Source organism: Vipera berus, assembly GCF_964194415.1.
Source record: "Vipera berus genome assembly, chromosome: 2".
In the NCBI taxonomy this organism is placed as follows: Eukaryota; Metazoa; Chordata; class Lepidosauria; order Squamata; family Viperidae; genus Vipera; species Vipera berus.
The window spans coordinates 165185521-165203524 of record NC_138203.1 but is presented as its reverse complement, the minus strand read 5'-3'; the positions used below and the strand labels follow the sequence as shown (position 1 = coordinate 165203524).

The window sequence follows — 18004 nt, the reverse complement described above, 5'->3', positions numbered from 1 at the left end:
TATGGGGGTGGGAGATGTAATCAGGGGCAAAGATTCACTTTAGGAGCTTTGGATAGGTTGTGACAACATGATTACAGTATGATTAATGGCAATGGGGAATATAAAAAATGAATATTGAGGATTTGGGGTGTTTCCACTGTGTGCTTGCATGCACAAAGAGCATCCTCTTTGCAAAGTATAGTACAAATAAATTATCATTGTTTTCTCTTGGACATTTTGGCTGGTGATTATTTATTTCAACTAGACAATGAATCCCACAACTTGGGGTCTCTCCTGGGATTCTCCAGACAGCTGCAGGAATCACTGAGCAAGCACCAACTGAGAAGACATGTCCCACTGAGTTCAATGGTCCTATGTTGTGAATGATTGGTGAGTCCTGTGTGCCTGTGGAATCCGGAATGGAGGTTAAGAGAAAGAAATAATAAGGGAAAAGTCCTGGGGGAATTATACAGTGGGCACTGAAGCGCTGCAGCCGGGCAATTCTGTGCACAGACCAAGGTAAGAACATTTGGACTTAAGCATTGCCTTGGTGGTTGGGATATATAGCTCTGTGTGTTGGGGCCAGGTTGATGGGTAGTGTGGCATGCATGGAGCACGAGTTGGTGTGAAGCCCTGGAAAGGGGGGAGGGAACAAGTAGTTTGGTTAAACTTTGAAGAGATTGTGGTCCTAGAGTGGGAAACAGGGTGGATAAGAAGTGCCATGGAGATGGGATCTCCTCTGAACATTCTGCTGATAGTCCATGAGGGTGCAACGTTGTAAAACCAGGACTAAGAGTAAAGAAAGAATGATTCAATTTTTGTTATTTTGAGTGGCCAAGAAATCCTATTAAAGGCACTAGTGTATTTTGGCCAAAATATGGAAATTTTGAGGATTGGCTATGTCAAGCATTAAACGTATATGTTAACAATAGAAGTCATATGCCTGTTGGATCCCAGCCAGTATATTTTATGGTTAAAGAAAAGAAGGAGGAGGGGATTGTATGAAAGCCCAGTGAGACCCCTTGGACAGTCTATATGTCATGTCCAGGGAGCCCCAGTGGACGGACCTAATAGAGAAATAAGGGAATGTTTTGGAAGATGTGAAGTTTGAAGAGAATTTTATTAAATGGGTAAGACTGGTGTACACAACATAGAAAGCACAAATAATTGTTAATGGAGAGTTAAATCTTGTGGGATATAAAAAGGAACAAGACAGGCCTGTCTATTATCTCCTCTCGTTTTTGTTTTTTATTTTTTTGTAGTTCTTGAAAATATTGAATAAATATATAAGACAAAATGAGAAAATTGTGGGAATAAAGATTAAGAGAGAAATTTTTGGTTGAGCATTTGATTTGATACTGTTTTTAGAGGATCCTTTAAAGGGAATTGTAAAATTAATAGGAAAAATAAAATAATTTGCTACATTAGCAGGTTTTAAGATTAACAAACAGAAGACATTACCAAAATATTCTGTCTATAGTAGTAATGTGTGGGTGCAGTCAAAACTAAAGTGGATATATGCTGAATAAAAACAGCTTTTATTTTTAGAAGTTGACTGCCTTCTCTCAGTGTATCTAGGTTAAAGTTTAACTCCAATGAGTTGTTTTCAGCATACTTATGAAGGCATGGTATAACAATCTATGTATGAGACACAGAGATCAGTAAGTTAAGACAAACCAGAAAAATTGAGGTGGGGTAGGGATAGCATTGCCTGGCCTAAAATTACAATTTCTTTCCCCAAATTTGTGCACTTAGATATTGCAATAGCAGGAAGACGGTGAGCTGAATTTATTCAGTGTCTCTGTTGTAGCGTAAACAGGAAAACTGCTTTCTGTACCGCCCCAATGCTGGTATGACCAATGAGAACAGCTCCTTGATGAGGAATTGCTAACGTGTCACAGAGCAGCTGGAAGAGCATATGCCAAGGAGGAATACGGGATCTGATCTGCACTGTTTGTCAGAGTCTATATTGGATCACATTTTCTCACCACTTCGCCCTGAGCCCAGGTTCATCAGGAGAAGGAATATACCCACAACTTAGCCATTACTATGGGAAAATGGCAGGAAATGACAAAGGAGGTATAGCTGTAGTGTTTGTGTGTATATGATTGTGGAAGGGAGGGAAGAGAGATTTTCAGTGTTTGTTTAATGTGGATGTACTTTAGAGTCATTAAAAAAAAAAGATTTGTGAGTTTCCAGAATGGAAAGAGGAGAGGTACAATGTATTTTACTCTAAAACATGGGTCGGCAACCATCTCCTGCGGCTCCCAGCCGCCTGGTGCGCACGCACCTCTTCGAACGGGCAGTGGTGCGCGTGCACCTCTCCAAATGGAGAGTGGCACCGCCCGTTTGGAGAGGTGCGCGCGCACCTCTCTGAATGGGCAGAGGTGCGCGCGCACCTCCACCCGAACAGGCAGTGGCGCCGCTCGTTGGGAAAGCTGCTGCGGCCCGTTTGCAGAACTGCCGCCTTCCTCCGAAGGCGGTAGCTCTGCAAACGGGCCGTCGCTGTCACGCAACCGGTTCCATCATAATTTAAAAAATGGCACCCGCGCGCGTCCGTGCATGCGCAAGAAAAAACTTTGCGCATGCACAAAATGTTTTTTGCGCATGCGCGTGCATGGACGCACGCATGCGGCTCCCACTTTTTTTGTGTGTGATGGAACCGGTTCCCAGTGGCTCTTTTCCTTTTTCAGGTTGCCGACCCCTGCTCTAGAACAAGGGCTAAGAAATGATTTAATCAGAGATTTATGTGCTTGAAAGTTTAGTTCCCTCACTGCCCGAGGAACTCCCTGACACAGCTCTTGGGCCCTGCTGCAAAAATTATACCCAGCACAAAATTCAAACCCAGAAGGTTTAACCAGCAACCTTTGCGACAAGAATATCACAGTGTACGATGCAACTGCCCTTGCAGCGTAAAGAGCTCCTATCATTGTTCTTCAGAGCTTCTCAGGTCCATGCCTCCTCCTCCTCCTCCTCCTCTGAGCTTTCCTGCAACATACTGCCATTTTCATAGTCAGGTTCAGAGAAGAGGCAAGGATGATAGAAAGGAGATTTATTCAGCCAGGTATTTAGATCAATGTTACTACTCTTAAGACTTAAGAGAATTCTGGGGAATAACTTCTGTGTGACTAGGAGAGTGCATATGTCAATGCTGCTAACATCGGATATTCTTGCTTTGACAGCATATGGAGATGCAGCCTTTTTCTTTCTTATGCTTTACTCTTAGAATTAGATGATATACTGGCAGGGGAGGAGGAGGAGGAGGAATGGGAGTTAGTTAGACATAATATTATAATAGTGTGTGAACTCAGGGCTTTTGAAATAAGAGATGATAAGAAATGGCAGGTTGGAGAATGGAGGGAAAGCCTGCATTTCAAACTAATTGGAGAGTGTGATTTATGACTCTTAATTAGAGGAGGGAATTGTGTTTGATACTATGTGCTAAAGAGAATTCAGATTTTGGCTTCGACCATGTATGTGCCGATGCTATGCTTCTCGAATAAAGATTCTTTAAGGTAAACAATGCCTTGAAGTTGTTTGAAGAGTTTCATCTGTCAGAACCATGACAGCATGTTTCTCTGATGTACAGAAGCAGTCACAGAATGTTAAATCTAAGGTTAACTAAATTAATCCTAGAAAATAAATCAAAAAGGGATTTTGTGCACACAGATGGGACTACAGGTGCAGCAATTCATATAGGCAGCCTCTTGCCTCTGTCTCCCAGGTAGCTACCTACTTTTTCTTAATTGAGGTTAGCATCATTTCAATCTACAAGTATTTCTGAAAGTGTCCACATTGTGTATTGAGGATGCCATTCTATTTGTACAAGTTATCTTGTTTTCTTTCTGCACAGGAGTTGGAGACTGCGTATTCCCCTAGTAGATGGTCTCCACGGCTGGATAAGGATGCTGTGATTGAGGCACACATGAAAGTAGTGACTGAAGGTATGGGCTATCCAAGAGTCAAAATAATGGGGTGAGCAGACAGACTGCCTTCCTATAGACCTCCCAGTTCCTGTGGATTGCCAAAATATACCATGTCATATGAGTCTGCTTCAGCAAAACAGGCAACATGCATGCTTTTATGAACACGGGATTACATTGCCATAATTAGTTATATCGTGGCAGGTGTACTCTTGTTTGTAAATTCTGAAATAATTCATCAAATTCGCATGAACCTGCAAACACAGGAATCTTGGTTGTTCACAAGACAAAGAAATACAATAAATAAGGCAAAGAAAGCCGTAAACATACCAGATGGCAACAAGCTCCCCAAAGCCCTCCTGAAAAGCTCAGCCTTCAGCTTTTCCCAGAAGGTGGAAAATATTGAAATAAATTGGTGGGTATGGCATTTCTAATGAGTTGGCCATATAAATTTATGGACTCTGGTATGAAAATAAAAATATACCAGGGAAGAGCTGGGCAAGACTGAAAAAAAAAATGAAGAGACCTCCATCCTTTGAAGCTATGTCAAGGTGAAAAACCATGATTTTCCAGGAAGCAGCTGTGATGATAAGTTGTCCTCGACTTATGACCTCAATTGATCCCAAATTTATCTTGATAAGCAAGAGAGTTGTTAAGTGAGTTTTACCCCAGTTTAGCACTTTGCACTAGCACTTAGACTTATATACCACTTCACAGGGCTTTACAACCCTCTCTAAGTGGTTTCAGAGTCAGCGTATTGCTGCCAACAATCCAGGTCCTCATTTATGATCTTTCTTGCCACAATTAAGTCACTGCAGTTAAGTTAGTAATATGGTTACTACATGAATATGGCTTCCCCTAATGATTTTGCTTGTCAGAAGATGACACATGACCCCAGGACACTGCACATGCCAGTTCTCAAGTGACCGAATGTTGATCATATGACTATGGGGATGCTGCAATGGTCGTAAGTGAAAAACCATCATAAGTGACTTTTTCCAATGCCTTGGTAACATCAAACAGTCACTTAACCAATAGTTGTAAGTTGTGAATTGCCTGTGTGGAGATTCAGTGACCTCTGGAACATCTAGGAGGGCAGCCCAAATAATATTTAGGAAGGATGGTTGCTGCATTTGTTGGTATTTTCTTCCAATACTCTGCAGGTACTCGAAACGCCCAGGCATTCACCCAAACTCTGCTGAATGTCCCCTATGGCTCCAGTGAGGGAGAGAAACTGGATGTGTATCTTCCTAAAAAACATACTGAAAGTAAGAGCACAAAGGTTGGATGGGGGGCTCTGAAAGGGATAGGGTAGGGAAATAGGAAAACTATCCTCGGCCAGCTTAGAAGACTGGCCAAGGATAGATAAGTATGGAAATGGCCTTGAAGAATGTACCTGTTAGGTAAATCTCAGCCCTGAAAGGGAGGAGGGAGTGAGGAAGAAACTTAAGATTGCCCCATCTTAATTCTTTTGATGTAAGGGATGGAGAGGAAGTCTCTGTCATGCTTTCAAGATTCTCCTATTATTATGTACTCACCAACACTAGATTTCATAAGTCATTGTGGTGATAATTTCTTGACCAGGTCTACCTGCAAAGGCTGATGCTATGTCTGAGAGATAGCAATAGCAATAGCACTTAGGCTTATATACCACTTCATAGTGCTTTACAGCCCCCTCTAAGAGTCAGCATATTGTCCCCAACAATCTGGCTCCTCATTTTACCAGCCTCGGGAGGGTGGAAGTCTGAGTCAACCTTGAGCCAGTCAGGATAGAACTGCTGGCAGTCGGCAAAGTTTGCCTGCAATACTGCATTCTAACCACTGCGCCATCACAGCTCTTAGATAAGATGAACAAAGACACGAGAGGGATTTGAGGAAAGTTACAGTAGAAGTTGCTTTTGGTGACTTGTTATCCCATTTCAGCGTTTCCTCTGGTCCTCTTTATTCATGGTGGCTACTGGCAAGACTTGAGGTGAGTTGTCTTGGAGGCTGAGGTGATCCACTTCCTCCAATTTCTGGACTTCAGTGGGTGGCACCCTGGCTAGAAGAAACACTTTTTGATGGAGAATATCTACTGGTATAAACAACTGTCATTCATTCTTTCTTTCTAGCAAAGATGTTTCTGGTTTTGCTGCATGCCCCCTAGTGAACCAAGGCATTGCCTTTGCTGCAGTTGGCTATGATGTGGCTCCAAAAGGTATGTTATGGTAGCTCAGGTGTATTGCTCACCCTGCTCTCCTCTGACTAACCAGAATATTGCGTTCTCTACCCAGGCCAACTGGAGGTGATGGTTGAACAGGTGCGGCGTAGTGTGGCTTTTGCAGTTCAGCAATATACGGGGATCAGGTAAGAATGGCTGAAAAAGTTGCATGGGTAATAAACATGCAACCTTGAGAAAGAGAAGCTTGGATTCCACTGATACCTGCCCAGGTTTAGAACTCAGCTTAGTAGATGTTGAGTGATTGATTCCTCAGCCAATTTTCCCCTCTCGGTCCCAGTCAGCACCATTTCTTGGCTCATTATAACTATGTCTCCTTTTCTTGCAGTGGTGTCTATGTGCTTGGGCATTCGGCAGGAGCCCACCTGGCAGCCATGATACTTTCCACAGATTGGGAAAAATTTGGTGTTGAGCCAAACATTAAAGGTATTGGCTGGGAGAAATTCATCCTGTTTTTCTCACATTTTTTGTCTCATTGTTTCCTCAGTTTTTCTTGCTTGAACATCATGCATAATGGAATATTAGCCCAAGCTGGAATCCATTTAAAACAATGTGGATTTTTATTTTTCACCCTAGGTGTCTTTTTGGTGAGTGGCATTTATGACTTGGAGCCCATCACGCACACCTATGTTAATGATCTGTTGCAGATGAGCCGGTAAGGAACATTCCTAGAACTGTTGAATTTAGGCAGAGCAGAAACATTACAATGATTCTCTTGTAATTGCCAATTCTTCAGGCTGACTTCAGGAAGTACTACTAATTATATACACATGAGCACCTAAAGCTGCAGTATTTATATAATCCAGTACAATAGCCCTTTAATTTTCTGGGTGATCTGTACATGGAGAAGCAAGTATATGACCAAGTAATTTAAATCTCTGATTATGGTAGTATCTTTGATTTAGAACTTTTCTCTCTATTGACTTCTATGCTTTCTAGGTTTGTGTGCTTATATACCTTGCTTCTTAGCTTCTTGTCTCCTCCATTTGCACATCACATTCCCTTTTCAGCCAATATGCATAAATACTATATCCCAAACACACTATCTTGTTGTTAGCTGCAAAGTCGCGTCTGACTCATCGCGACCCTATGGACAACGTTCCTCCAGGCCTTCCTGTCCTCTACCATCTTCTGGAGTCCATTTAAGCTCACGCCTACAGCTTCAGTGACTCCATCCAGGCACCTCATTCTCTGTCGTCCCCTTCTTGTATTGTGCTCAATCTTTCCCAGCATTAGGCTCTTCTCCAGTGAGTCCTTCCTTCTCATTAGGTGGCCAAAGTATTTGAGTTTTAGCTTCAGGATCTGGCCTTCTAAAGAGCAGTCAGGGTTGATCTCCTCAGACTGACCGGTTTGATCACCTTGCAGTCCAAGGGACTCGCAGGAGTCTTCTCCAGCACCATACTTCAAAGGCCTCAATTCTTTGGCACTCAGCCTTTTTTATGGTCCAGCTTTCACTGCCATACATTGCAACTGGGAAGACCATAGCCTTGACTATACGCACTTTTGTTGACAGGGTGATGTCTCTGCTTTTTAGTGTGCTGTCTAGATTTGCCATGGCTTTCCTCCCCAGGAGGAAGCGTCTTTTAATTTCTTGGCTACAGTCCCCATCTGCAGTGATCTTGGAGCCCAGGAAAATAAAATCTGTCACTACCTCCATTTCTTCCCCAACTATTTGCCAGGAATTGAGAGGGCCGGATGCCATGATCTTGGTTTTCTTAATGTTAAGTTTCAACCCACGTTTTGCACTCTCCTTCTTCACCTGCAACAAGAGGTTCTTTAGTTCCTCTTCACTTTCTGCCATTAGAGTGGTATCATCTGCATATCTTAGGTTGTTAATATTTCTCCCGGCAATCTTAATTCCAACTTTTGATTCATCTAGCCCTGCCTTTCTCATGATGTGCTCTGCATGTAAGTTAAATAGGCAGGGCAACAGTATACAGCCTTGCCGGACTCCTTTCCCAATTTTGAACCAATCAGTGGTTCCGTGTCCAGTTCTCACTGTTGCCTCTTGGCCCACATATAGGTTTCTCAAGAGACAAATAAGATGGTCTGGTACGCCCATCTCTTTAAGAACTTGCCACAGTTTGTTATGATCCACACAATCAAAGGCTTTAGCATAGTCAATGAAGCAGAAGTAGATGTTTTTCTGGAACTCCCTAGCTTTCTCCATGATCCAACGTATGTTGGCAATTTGATCTCTAGTTCCTCTGCCTCTTTGAAATCCTGCCTGTACTTTTGGTAGTTCTCGGTCCACATACTGCTGGAGTCTAGCTTGTAGGATTTTAAGCATAACTTTACTAGCATGAGAAATGAGTGCAATGGTGTGGTAGTTTGAACATTCTTTGGCACTGCCTTTCTTTGGAATTGGAATGTAAACTGATCTTTTCCAATCCTGTGGCCACTGTTGAGTTTTCCAAATTTGCTGGCAAATTGAGTGTAGCACTTTTACTGCATCGTCTTTTAAGATTTTGAATAGCTCAGCTGGAATACTGTCACCTCCACTAGCTTTGTTGTTGCTCAGCTTTTCTAAGGCCCACTTCACTTCACATTCTAGGATGTCTTTCTCAAGGTCAGTGACCACATTGTGATTATCAGGGACATTAAGCTCATTCTTGTATAGTTCTTCTGTGTAATTTTGCCACCTCTTCTTAATCTCTTCTGCCTCTGTTAGGTCCCTGCCATTTTGGTCCTTTATCATGCCCATTACATGAAACGTTCCCTTCATCTCTCCAATTTTCTTGAAGAGATCTCTGGTCCTCCCTATTCTATTGTTTTCTTCTATTTCTTTGCACTGTTCATTTAAGAAGCCATTCTTATCTCTTCTAGCTATTCTCTGGAATTCTGCATTCAATTGGGCGTGTCTTTCTTTTTCTCCCTTGCCTTTCGCTTCCCTTCTTTCCTCAGCTATTTGCAAAGCTTCCTCAGACAGCCATTTTGCTTTCTTGCATTTTTTTTTCTTTGGGATGGTTTTGGTTGCTACCTGTTGTACAATGTTGCGAACCTCTGTCCATAGTTCTTCAGGCACTCTGTCTATCAGATCTAATTCCTTAAATCTATTTGTCACCTCTACTGTATATTCAACAGGGATATGATTTAATTCATACCTGAGTGGCCTAGTGCTTTCCCCTACTTTCTTCAGTTTAAGCCTAAACTTTGCAATGAGAAGCTCATGGTCTGAGCCACAGTCAGCTCCTGGTCTTGTTTTTACTGACTATATAGAGCTCCTCCATCTTTGGATGCAGAGCACACAGTCAATCTGATTTCTGTGTTGACCGTCTGGTGATGTCCATGTGTAGAGCCATCTTTTGGGTTGTTGGAAAACAGTGTTTGCTATCACCATCGTATTCTCTTGACAAAATTCTATCAGCCTGTGCCCTGCTTCATTTTGTACTCCAAGGCCAAACTTGCCTGTTATACTGGTTATCTTTTGGCTTCCTACTTTAGCATTCCAATCCCCCATGATGATAAGGACATCATTTTTTGGTGTTAGTTCTATAAGGTGCTGTAGGGCTTCGTAGAACTGGTCAATTTCATCCTCTTCAGCACCGGTGGTTGGGGCATAGACCTGGACTACTGTGATACTGAATGGTTTGCCTTGGATTCGAACTGAGATCATTCTGTCATTTTGAGGATTGTATCCCAGTATTGCTTTTCCTACTCTTTTATTGACTATGAAGGCTACTCCATTTCTTCTGAGGGATTCTTGCTCGCAGAAGTATACCTGATGGTCATCTGAATTAAATTCACCCATTTTTGTCCATTTTAGTTCGCTGATACCTAAGATGTCGATGTTCAGTCTTGTCATCTCTTGTTTGACCACGTCCAGCTTTCCTTGATTCATGGATCTTACATTCCAGGTTCCTATGGAGAAATTTTTTTTACAGCATCGGACTTTCCTTTCACCACCAGATACATCCACAGCTGAGCGTCCTTTCGGCTTTGGCCCAGTCGCTTCATTCTTTCTGGCGCTACTAGTACTAGCCCTCTGCTCTTCCCCAGTAGCATATTGGATGCCTTCCGACCTGAGGGGCTCATCTTCCAGCGTCATATCATTTTGCCTTTTGGTACTGTCCATAGGGTTTTCATGGCAAAGATACTGGAGTGGATTGCCATTTCCTTCTCCAATGGATCACGTTTTGTCAGAACTCTCTGCTATGACCTTTCCGTTTTGGGTGGCCCTGCACGGCATAGCTCATAGCTTCATTGAATTACGCAAGCCCCTTTGCCACGACAAGGCAGTAATCCATGAAGGGGAAACACACTATACATATTCCCAAAAAGCAAGATTTTTTGAATCGATGGACTTCATTCTCTCATTTGCATCTAGTGGGATAAATGCATTCAGAACAGAGTTATACATAAGAAAGGGCCTTTTTTCCCTCCTTCACAGGCCTGCCCATCTGTCAAAGTCTGCCTCCTTTTCCTCACCATTCACTTCAATAGCGTTTTCCTTCTTTCTTCAGTGCAGTGGCCCAAGAGAATAGTCCTTTGTGGTGTGTGCCAAAGGTGAATGACAAAAAAGCTTGCAGGGTGCTCATTGCACTAGCACAGCACGACCCACCTGAGTTCCACAGACAGTCTCAGGAATATTGTCAGGTATACTGATTACACAAATACAACCATTTTGAAATGTAGGCATTCAATGACCAGAGAGAGAGGTTAAGAAAAAAAAATCTGTGCATGTGCCCTTTAGAAACAAACATGCCTGAACAAACATGCAAATATTTTGATCCTTCAGAAATGCAGGTAGTCTTCGACATGCAACTGCAACTGAGTCCAGAATTTCTGCTGCTAAGTGAGACAGTTGTGAAGTGAGTTTTGCCCCATTTTATGACCTTTCTTGCCATGGTTGTTAAGTGAATCACTGCAGTTATGAAGTTAATCACAGTGTTGTTAAGTGAATCTGGTTTCCCCGTTGACTTCGCTTGCCAGAAGGTCGCAAATTTGACTACATGACCCTGGGACACTGCGACTGTCATAAATATGAGCCAATTGCCAAGTTGTCCAAATTTTAATCACGTGACCATGCTGCAACAGTGTGAAAAACCATCATGAGTGCCTTCGTAACTTTGAACGGTTGCTAGATGAATGGTTTTAAGTTGAGGACTACCTATATTTCACAAGGACTTAAGCAAGTATGACTGATATTGCATCCTCTTCAGCCAGTCCTTTTAAAAGGCATAACTAATAATTTTAACTGCTTTTATCCAGCTTTTAGTTCTATTGTTTACTTTGTGAAAAATAGGGGGTAAGTCAAAATAGCAATAGTGCATATGTGCATCTAAAATGTTATATCTAAATGTAAGACTAAAAATTCATATTTGGAGCATTCTTTTCCTGTTTGGAGAGGGATGCCCAAAGACCTGTCAAATGGGTCCCTTCCACTATGCCACTTCAACTTCCCCAAATAGACAAATATATCTGAAAAAGGCCTCATCCACATGAGAGAGGGTTTTTTCTTTGCCAGTTTTTGTTTTTCTTAAATATCTATTCTCCAACCCTGAAATCTGCCCACTCTAAATCATTATTGTTGCTGTTATTTTAATTTACATTCTGCCTTTCTACTTGTTGGGTACTTAGGGCAAATGCACTTGTAACTACCATGCTAGGAATCATTTTGCTCACATTCCTGTTGTTTTACCACAGGTTCTTCGTACAGCAGGTTGGGAGGTCTCCTTGCTAGACCTAGCAGGCACAGATCACTTTGATATCATCGAGAAACTCTCCCAAGAGAACTATCTCCTCACACAGGTATAGTGGTGAAGAGATTTGGCAGTAAAAATGACAGTATTTGGGAACAGATTAGATTGAACTTGTGCTATAAATTATGCTTCAGACAGGCATGACATTTATAACTTAGAAAATAATTGATCATTCACAGAGGAAATGAGAATTGTAGTTTCTGGACTTCTAGTGGGGAAAATGACAGTTGAGATGCATTCAGAGATGACATCCCAGCTCTTTTTTGCTCCTTGAAGGAGGATTTAAGGAAGAATCCAGGAATCCACTACGCAGTTTCTAGACTATTGTTCCTCATGAGTATATTGCAGAAACAGAGTTTTCCTCAGTTGGCTTGTGAACTGAATGACAAGGGGGTAGGATGATCATTGAGTGCGCAGTTGCAATGTAATCAAAACTACAGTCGGCAGAAACAACCTTCCTCATTTCTTTGGATTTTTTTCTAGAGTGAGAGGTCAGATAAATCAGGGGTCCCCAACCCTAGGGCCTGTTCGAAACTGGGCCACGTGAGCAACTGGCTGGAGCATGCACATGCACATAGCTCAACTTGCATGAGCAGTGGGCCGGTTCCCCTTTCTACACACGCACCCCCCGAGTTGCCAAGCCATGAAGGTTGGGGACCACTGAGATAAATATTCTTTGGATGCTTTTGTTATTTCTCAGCTTGTGTTTAAATTAAAACATTAGAAAGTCTTACTGGCACTTGCTTCATTTACAAAAATTTGGAAATAAAAGAGACTAAAAATATTTAGACAGAATTACTTTTTTAATTTTTTAAAATTTACTTTGTCACCATTTTTTTTCTAGGAACAAAGAGTTCCCTTTTTTGAATTAAGGGAAAATATTATATTTTCTACCAGCAGAGTGTACTATAGACCATGACTACATGGTGCTAGATGAGGTTCCTGAGATGAGCAGATTCCACTGGCTCTGATAAAAGAAACATTTGATGATTTGAGTAAAAGATTGAAACAATCTCTGCAAGTTAAATTTGAAATTTGGACAAAAGACTGGAAAGGAATTCAGGGAAAATTAAACAAATCAATAACTGGATGGAATTTTTAGAAAACTAGGGATTTGAGGCTACAGAAAGAATTTTAAAAATTGGCTATGCTGGAACCCAGACAGAAGGATTTTTTTTTTTGCAGTGCAGGTCTATTCCAGAAGACCCCTTGAGAATATATGAAAAAAGCTTGTTTAAACATTAGCTGATTTGTTGAGCTGGGGGAGGAAAGGATTGATGAAGAACTGGACAAGGTGTATCATGTGGGTTCACATTTTGTTGCATTAAGACAAACGCCAAGATGAAAATATAATGGGTTTGAAAATTAAAAATAAGTCTTTTAAATTGAGAGATTTTGATTATGATTTAATTTTGACGTTACAGGGTTCTTTAAAAGGAATTGAAGTTTTGATTGAAAAAATGGAAAAACCAGCAGGTTTTAAGATTAGTACACAGAAAACAAATATGACTGCACAAGATTAAGATGTATTGAATTTTCTTTACTGTAATGATAAGATGATTAAGTAAACACTTTACAAAATTGAAAAAGACAGAATTGCAGTTTCTATATGTGTCTTTGAAATCAATTAAAATTATGGATAGATTCAGGCCTTCAAGGATTGAAGAAATGGCTAGAATTTTAATTTTAATAATATTTATATACCGCCCTTCTCCCGAAGGACTCAGGGCGGTGAACAGGGCAATGAGCAGGGAAGTTTCTGCACAACACTCAAGCATGAGCACTACAGGGCTACAAAGGGATCCCACCTTAGTAGGGAACAAAATGCATACAGCTAGTTCTTGATTTATCACTATTTGTTCAGGGACCATTTGAAATTACAGCAGCACTTAATGGATGATGGTGACTACCAGTCCTCAGAGTTTTAGTTGTCCCAGAAACCCCATGATCTGTGTGCTTGGCAACAAGTTTGTATTTATTAAAGGTAAAAGGTAAAGGTTCCCCCGCACATGTGTGCTAGTCGTTTCCGACTCTAGGGGCCGGTGCTCATCTCCGTTTCATAGCCGAAGAGCCAGCGCTTGTCCGAGGACATCTCCGTGGTCATGTGGCCGGCATGACTAGACGCCAAAGGCGCACGGAACGCTGTTACCTTCCCACCGTAGTGGTCCCTATTTTTCTACTTGCATTTTTACATGCTTTCGAACTGCTAGGTGGGCAGAAGCTGGGACGAGTAACAGGCGCTCACTCTGCTACGTGGCACTCGGGATTCGACCCGCCAAACTGCCGACCTTCCGATCGACAAGCTCAGCGTCCTAACCCACTGAGCCACCGCGTCCCTATTTGTATTTATTACTGGTTGCCAAATGCACCATGATTACATGATTGCTATTTGCAACCTTCCCTGCTGGCTTCCCAAGAAAATCAAAGGGGAAGCCAGTAGAGCAGATTGCAAGTCACTCGGGTAAGTTTCCCCCACTTTCACACTCTTTCCCAGCCCCTATGGGCTCACTCTGTGTCAGCCATTCACACACTCTTGTGCACCCAAACAGTCTACACCTCCATGCACCCTCCCTTCCCCATGCAGCACCTCTTACACAACCCTTCACTGACTCGCATGGTGCACACACATGCACACACACCAAGCAGCATCCACTTACCTGCCTGAGAGCCTGTGACTAGCAACTTCCTGCTGGCTTCCCCTCTGATTTTGCTTGTGGGAAGCCAGCAGGAAGTTGCCTTGCCTAATGAACATGGGATTCAGTTAATGATACTGGTAGCAATTAAGACTTTGGAGATTGCCATCATTAAGTGACATGGTCATGCTTTATGACTGCATTGCTTGGCAAGGGAAATGCTGATCCAATTGCTATTGTAGTCTAGATAGAACTACCTACACATATTCCTGCATGAGGGCAATGTGGCTAATAATTTGTGCTTTTTCGATTTGCATCTGTCTCCTGATGCAGTGAAAGGCTAATTAGGAAGCCAAAATGCTTTCAGAGAGGCCATTTTCAACAATATGGATCAAATACAACGTGACTTTTTCCTTGTTTTGCAGTTTGTCAAGCCCATTTTGTAAAAAAAACAGCAAAGAATCCTATACTCACAGGCCCATTGCAAGCACAAATTGACTGAGTAATGTGGCAACTGATTCAATGGGAACTTATTATTCCTGCAATAAAAGTTACATTTCCTTATTCTTTCTGTTCCAGGTGATTTTGAACATGATTTCAAGTGGCTGAAGCCAGGAAAAGAACAATTGTGGTCTGCCTGCTCTCCTTTTCTCCACTGTCTTCCCGCTGAACTCCTTTAGGTCAAACAAGGACTGAGCTTTCTGCCTCTTTCTTTTCTCAGCTGCAGATGTATTGCAACCAGGGATATCACGTGGGACTTTGAACAGCCCACCACTGCTCTCACACTGTGACATCTATTATGGCATAAGAGATGAAAGCAATAAATAGAACCAGAACCTGAATTACATCTTTATCATAGTTGTACATTACGTGGCCCACTGGATGCAGCTTGGGAATGAATCTGTGAGCAATACAAAACTGCTGCATCAATTATCACTTTTCTTTATTTTGCTTTAGTCTTAAACTGCCGGCATATTTTCTTCCCTTTGAACAGCAGCTGCATATGATATTCTGGGTACATATAAAGCCATCATGGTCAGAGTAGTAAAACTATGCGTTAGCTCAGTTGTAACTGTTCTTTTTTGGTTGTGGCTCCCTGTGCATTTAAGGGCTACATATGTCTTCGTAAAAACGGAAAGGAATCATCCAGTCCATTTTCTCCCTACCTCAAATCAATTTTTGTTAGGAAATTACTGTAGCTAATTTCCAGTTTACTTTGCACCTGGATCAATCTTAGGTAATCTTTGCCTCTAGAACAAAGACACAGCCACTCAGTCCATCTAGCGAAAGTATAGTTGGTTGTTGTTGTTAGTTGCGAAGTCGTGTCCGACCCATCGCGACCCTATGGACAACGTTCCTCCAGGCCTTCCTGTCCTCCACCATCCTCCGGAGTCCATTCAAGCTCACACCCACGGCTTCAGTGACTCCATCCAGCCACCTCATTCTCTGTCGTCCCCTTCTTCTATTGCCCTCAATCTTTCCCAGCATTAGGCTCTTCTCCAGTGAGTCCTTCCTTCTCATTAGATGGCCAAAGTATTTGAGTTTTAGCTTCAGGATCTGGCCTTCTAAAGAGCAGTCAGGGTTGATCTCCTCTAGGACTGACCGGTTTGATCGCCTTGCAGTCCAAGGGACTCGCAGGAGTCTTCTCCAGCACCAGAGTTCAAAGGCTTCAATTCTTTGGCGTTCAGCCTTTCTTATGGTCCAGCTTTCACTGCCATACATTGCAACTGGGAAGACCATAGCCTTGACTATACGCACTTTTGTTGACAAGGTGATGTCTCTGCTTTTTAGTGTGCTGTCTAGATTTGCCATGGCTTTCCTCCCAAGGAGCAAGCGTCTTTTAATTTCTTGGCTACAGTCCCCATCTGCAGTGATCTTGGAGCCCAGGAAAATAAAATCTGTCACTACCTCCATTTCTTCCCCATCTATTTGCCAGGAATTGAGAGGGCCGGATGCCATGATCTTGGTTTTCTTAATGTTTAGTTTCAACCCAAGTTTTGCACTCTCCTTCTTCACTCGCAACAAGAGGCTCTTTAGTTCCTCTTCACTTTCTGCCATTAGAGTGGTGTCATCTGCATATCTTAGGTTGTTGATGTTTCTTCCGGCAATCTTAATTTCAACTTTTGATTCATCTAGCCCTGCCTTTCTCATGATGTGCTCTGCATATAAATTAAATAGGCAAGGCGACAGTATACAGCCTTGCCAGACTCCTTTCCCAATTTTGAACCAATCAGTGGTTCCGTGTCCAGTTCTCACTGTTGCTTCTTGGCCCGCATATAGGTTTCTCAAGAGACAAATAAGATGGTCTGGTATGCCCATCTCTTTAAGGACTTGCCACAGTTTGTTATGATCCACACAATCAAAGGCTTTAGCATAGTCTATGAAGCAGAAGTAGATTTTTTCTGGAACTCTCTAGCTTTCTCCATGATCCAGCGTATGTTAGCAATTTGGTCTCTAGTTCCTCTGCCTCTTCGAAATCCTGCCTGTACTTCTGGTAGTTCTCGATCCACATACTGCTGGAGTCTAGCTTGTAGAATTTTAAGCATAACTTTACTAGCATGAGAAATGAGTGCAATGGTGCGATAGTTTGAACATTCTTTGGCACTGCCTTTCTTTGGAATTGGATAGTTGGTACTATGTATTAAATATTAGCAAAGATTAGAAATAGTTAGCTGGCAACAATTGGATAAAAGGCAAAGACAGGGAGAAAGAAAAATATCAAGCAACTGTTTACATTTGTAATTGGAGCTTTAAACTGCAATTCAGAGCACGTTTACCAGAAAACAATGGAGTGTAAGAAAAAAATAATAAATTTTAAAGAATTAGTCTAGGGCAAAGAGCTACTTATGTAATTTTCTTTGAATATCACTTATATTTTTGCTGTACATTGTGCTCATTCTGACTGGCAAATCATACAATCTGAAAAAAATAAACTTTTTTCTTTTACAAAAAAAGCACTGCATATAGTCAAGGCTATCATCTTCCCAGTTGCAATGTATGGCTATGGAAAGTTGAACCATAAGGAAGGTTGAGCGCCAAAGAATTGAGGCCTTTGAACTATGGTGCTGGAGAAGACTCCTGCGAGTCCCTTGGACTGCAAGGCGATCAAACCGGTCAGTCCTAGAGGAGATCAACCCTGACTGCTCTTTAGAAGGCCAGATCCTGAAGTTGAAACTCAAATACTTTGGCCACCTAATGAGAAGGAAGGACTCACTGGAGAAGAGCCTAATGCTGGGAAAGGTTGAGGGCAAGAGAAGAAGGGGACGACAGAGAATGAGGTGCCTGGATGGAGTCACTGAAGCAGTAGGCGTGAGCCTAAATGGACTCCAGAAGATGGTAGAGGACAGGAAGGAAGAACATTTTCCATGGGGTAGTGATGGGTCAGGCACAACTTCACAACTAACAAAATATTTAAGGGCCTACTCAAACCTTCGCTCTTACTGCCACAAGTAACAGAAAACAGTCTCTCTCTGAACTATATTAAATTGCAATGTTCTGTATAGATTACTTCCTTAGACCTCTGGCATCATTGCCCCAAATACAAAAAAG

General features: G+C 42.1%; 1 protein-coding gene across 5 annotated transcripts; it reads left to right on the top strand.

Moving 5' to 3' along the window:
- Positions 1-333: 333 nt before the first annotated feature.
- Positions 334-15749, top strand: AFMID (arylformamidase). 5 transcript variants are annotated; one of them, XR_014025065.1, is made up of 12 exons: positions 334-369; positions 1735-2058; positions 3833-3923; positions 5066-5170; positions 5826-5874; positions 6014-6099; positions 6176-6248; positions 6449-6546; positions 6697-6775; positions 10584-10716; positions 10859-10931; positions 11767-11840. XR_014025065.1 is itself a non-coding variant. In XM_081317306.1 (12 exons), the coding sequence occupies exons 2-12, from the start codon at positions 2029-2031 to the stop codon at positions 15062-15064; spliced, it is 879 nt and encodes a 292-aa protein (XP_081173432.1). In that variant the 5' UTR covers positions 334-369; positions 1735-2028; the 3' UTR covers positions 15065-15749. The 5 variants fall into 5 exon arrangements, 4 of the variants coding, with proteins under 4 accessions (XP_081173432.1, XP_081173431.1, XP_081173434.1 ...); XM_081317306.1 differs by lacking the exon at positions 10859-10931 and adding an exon at positions 15035-15749 and having other exon boundaries at positions 11767-11871; XM_081317305.1 differs by lacking the exon at positions 10859-10931 and adding an exon at positions 13247-13468 and having other exon boundaries at positions 11767-11871.
- Positions 15750-18004: the final 2255 nt, after the last annotated feature.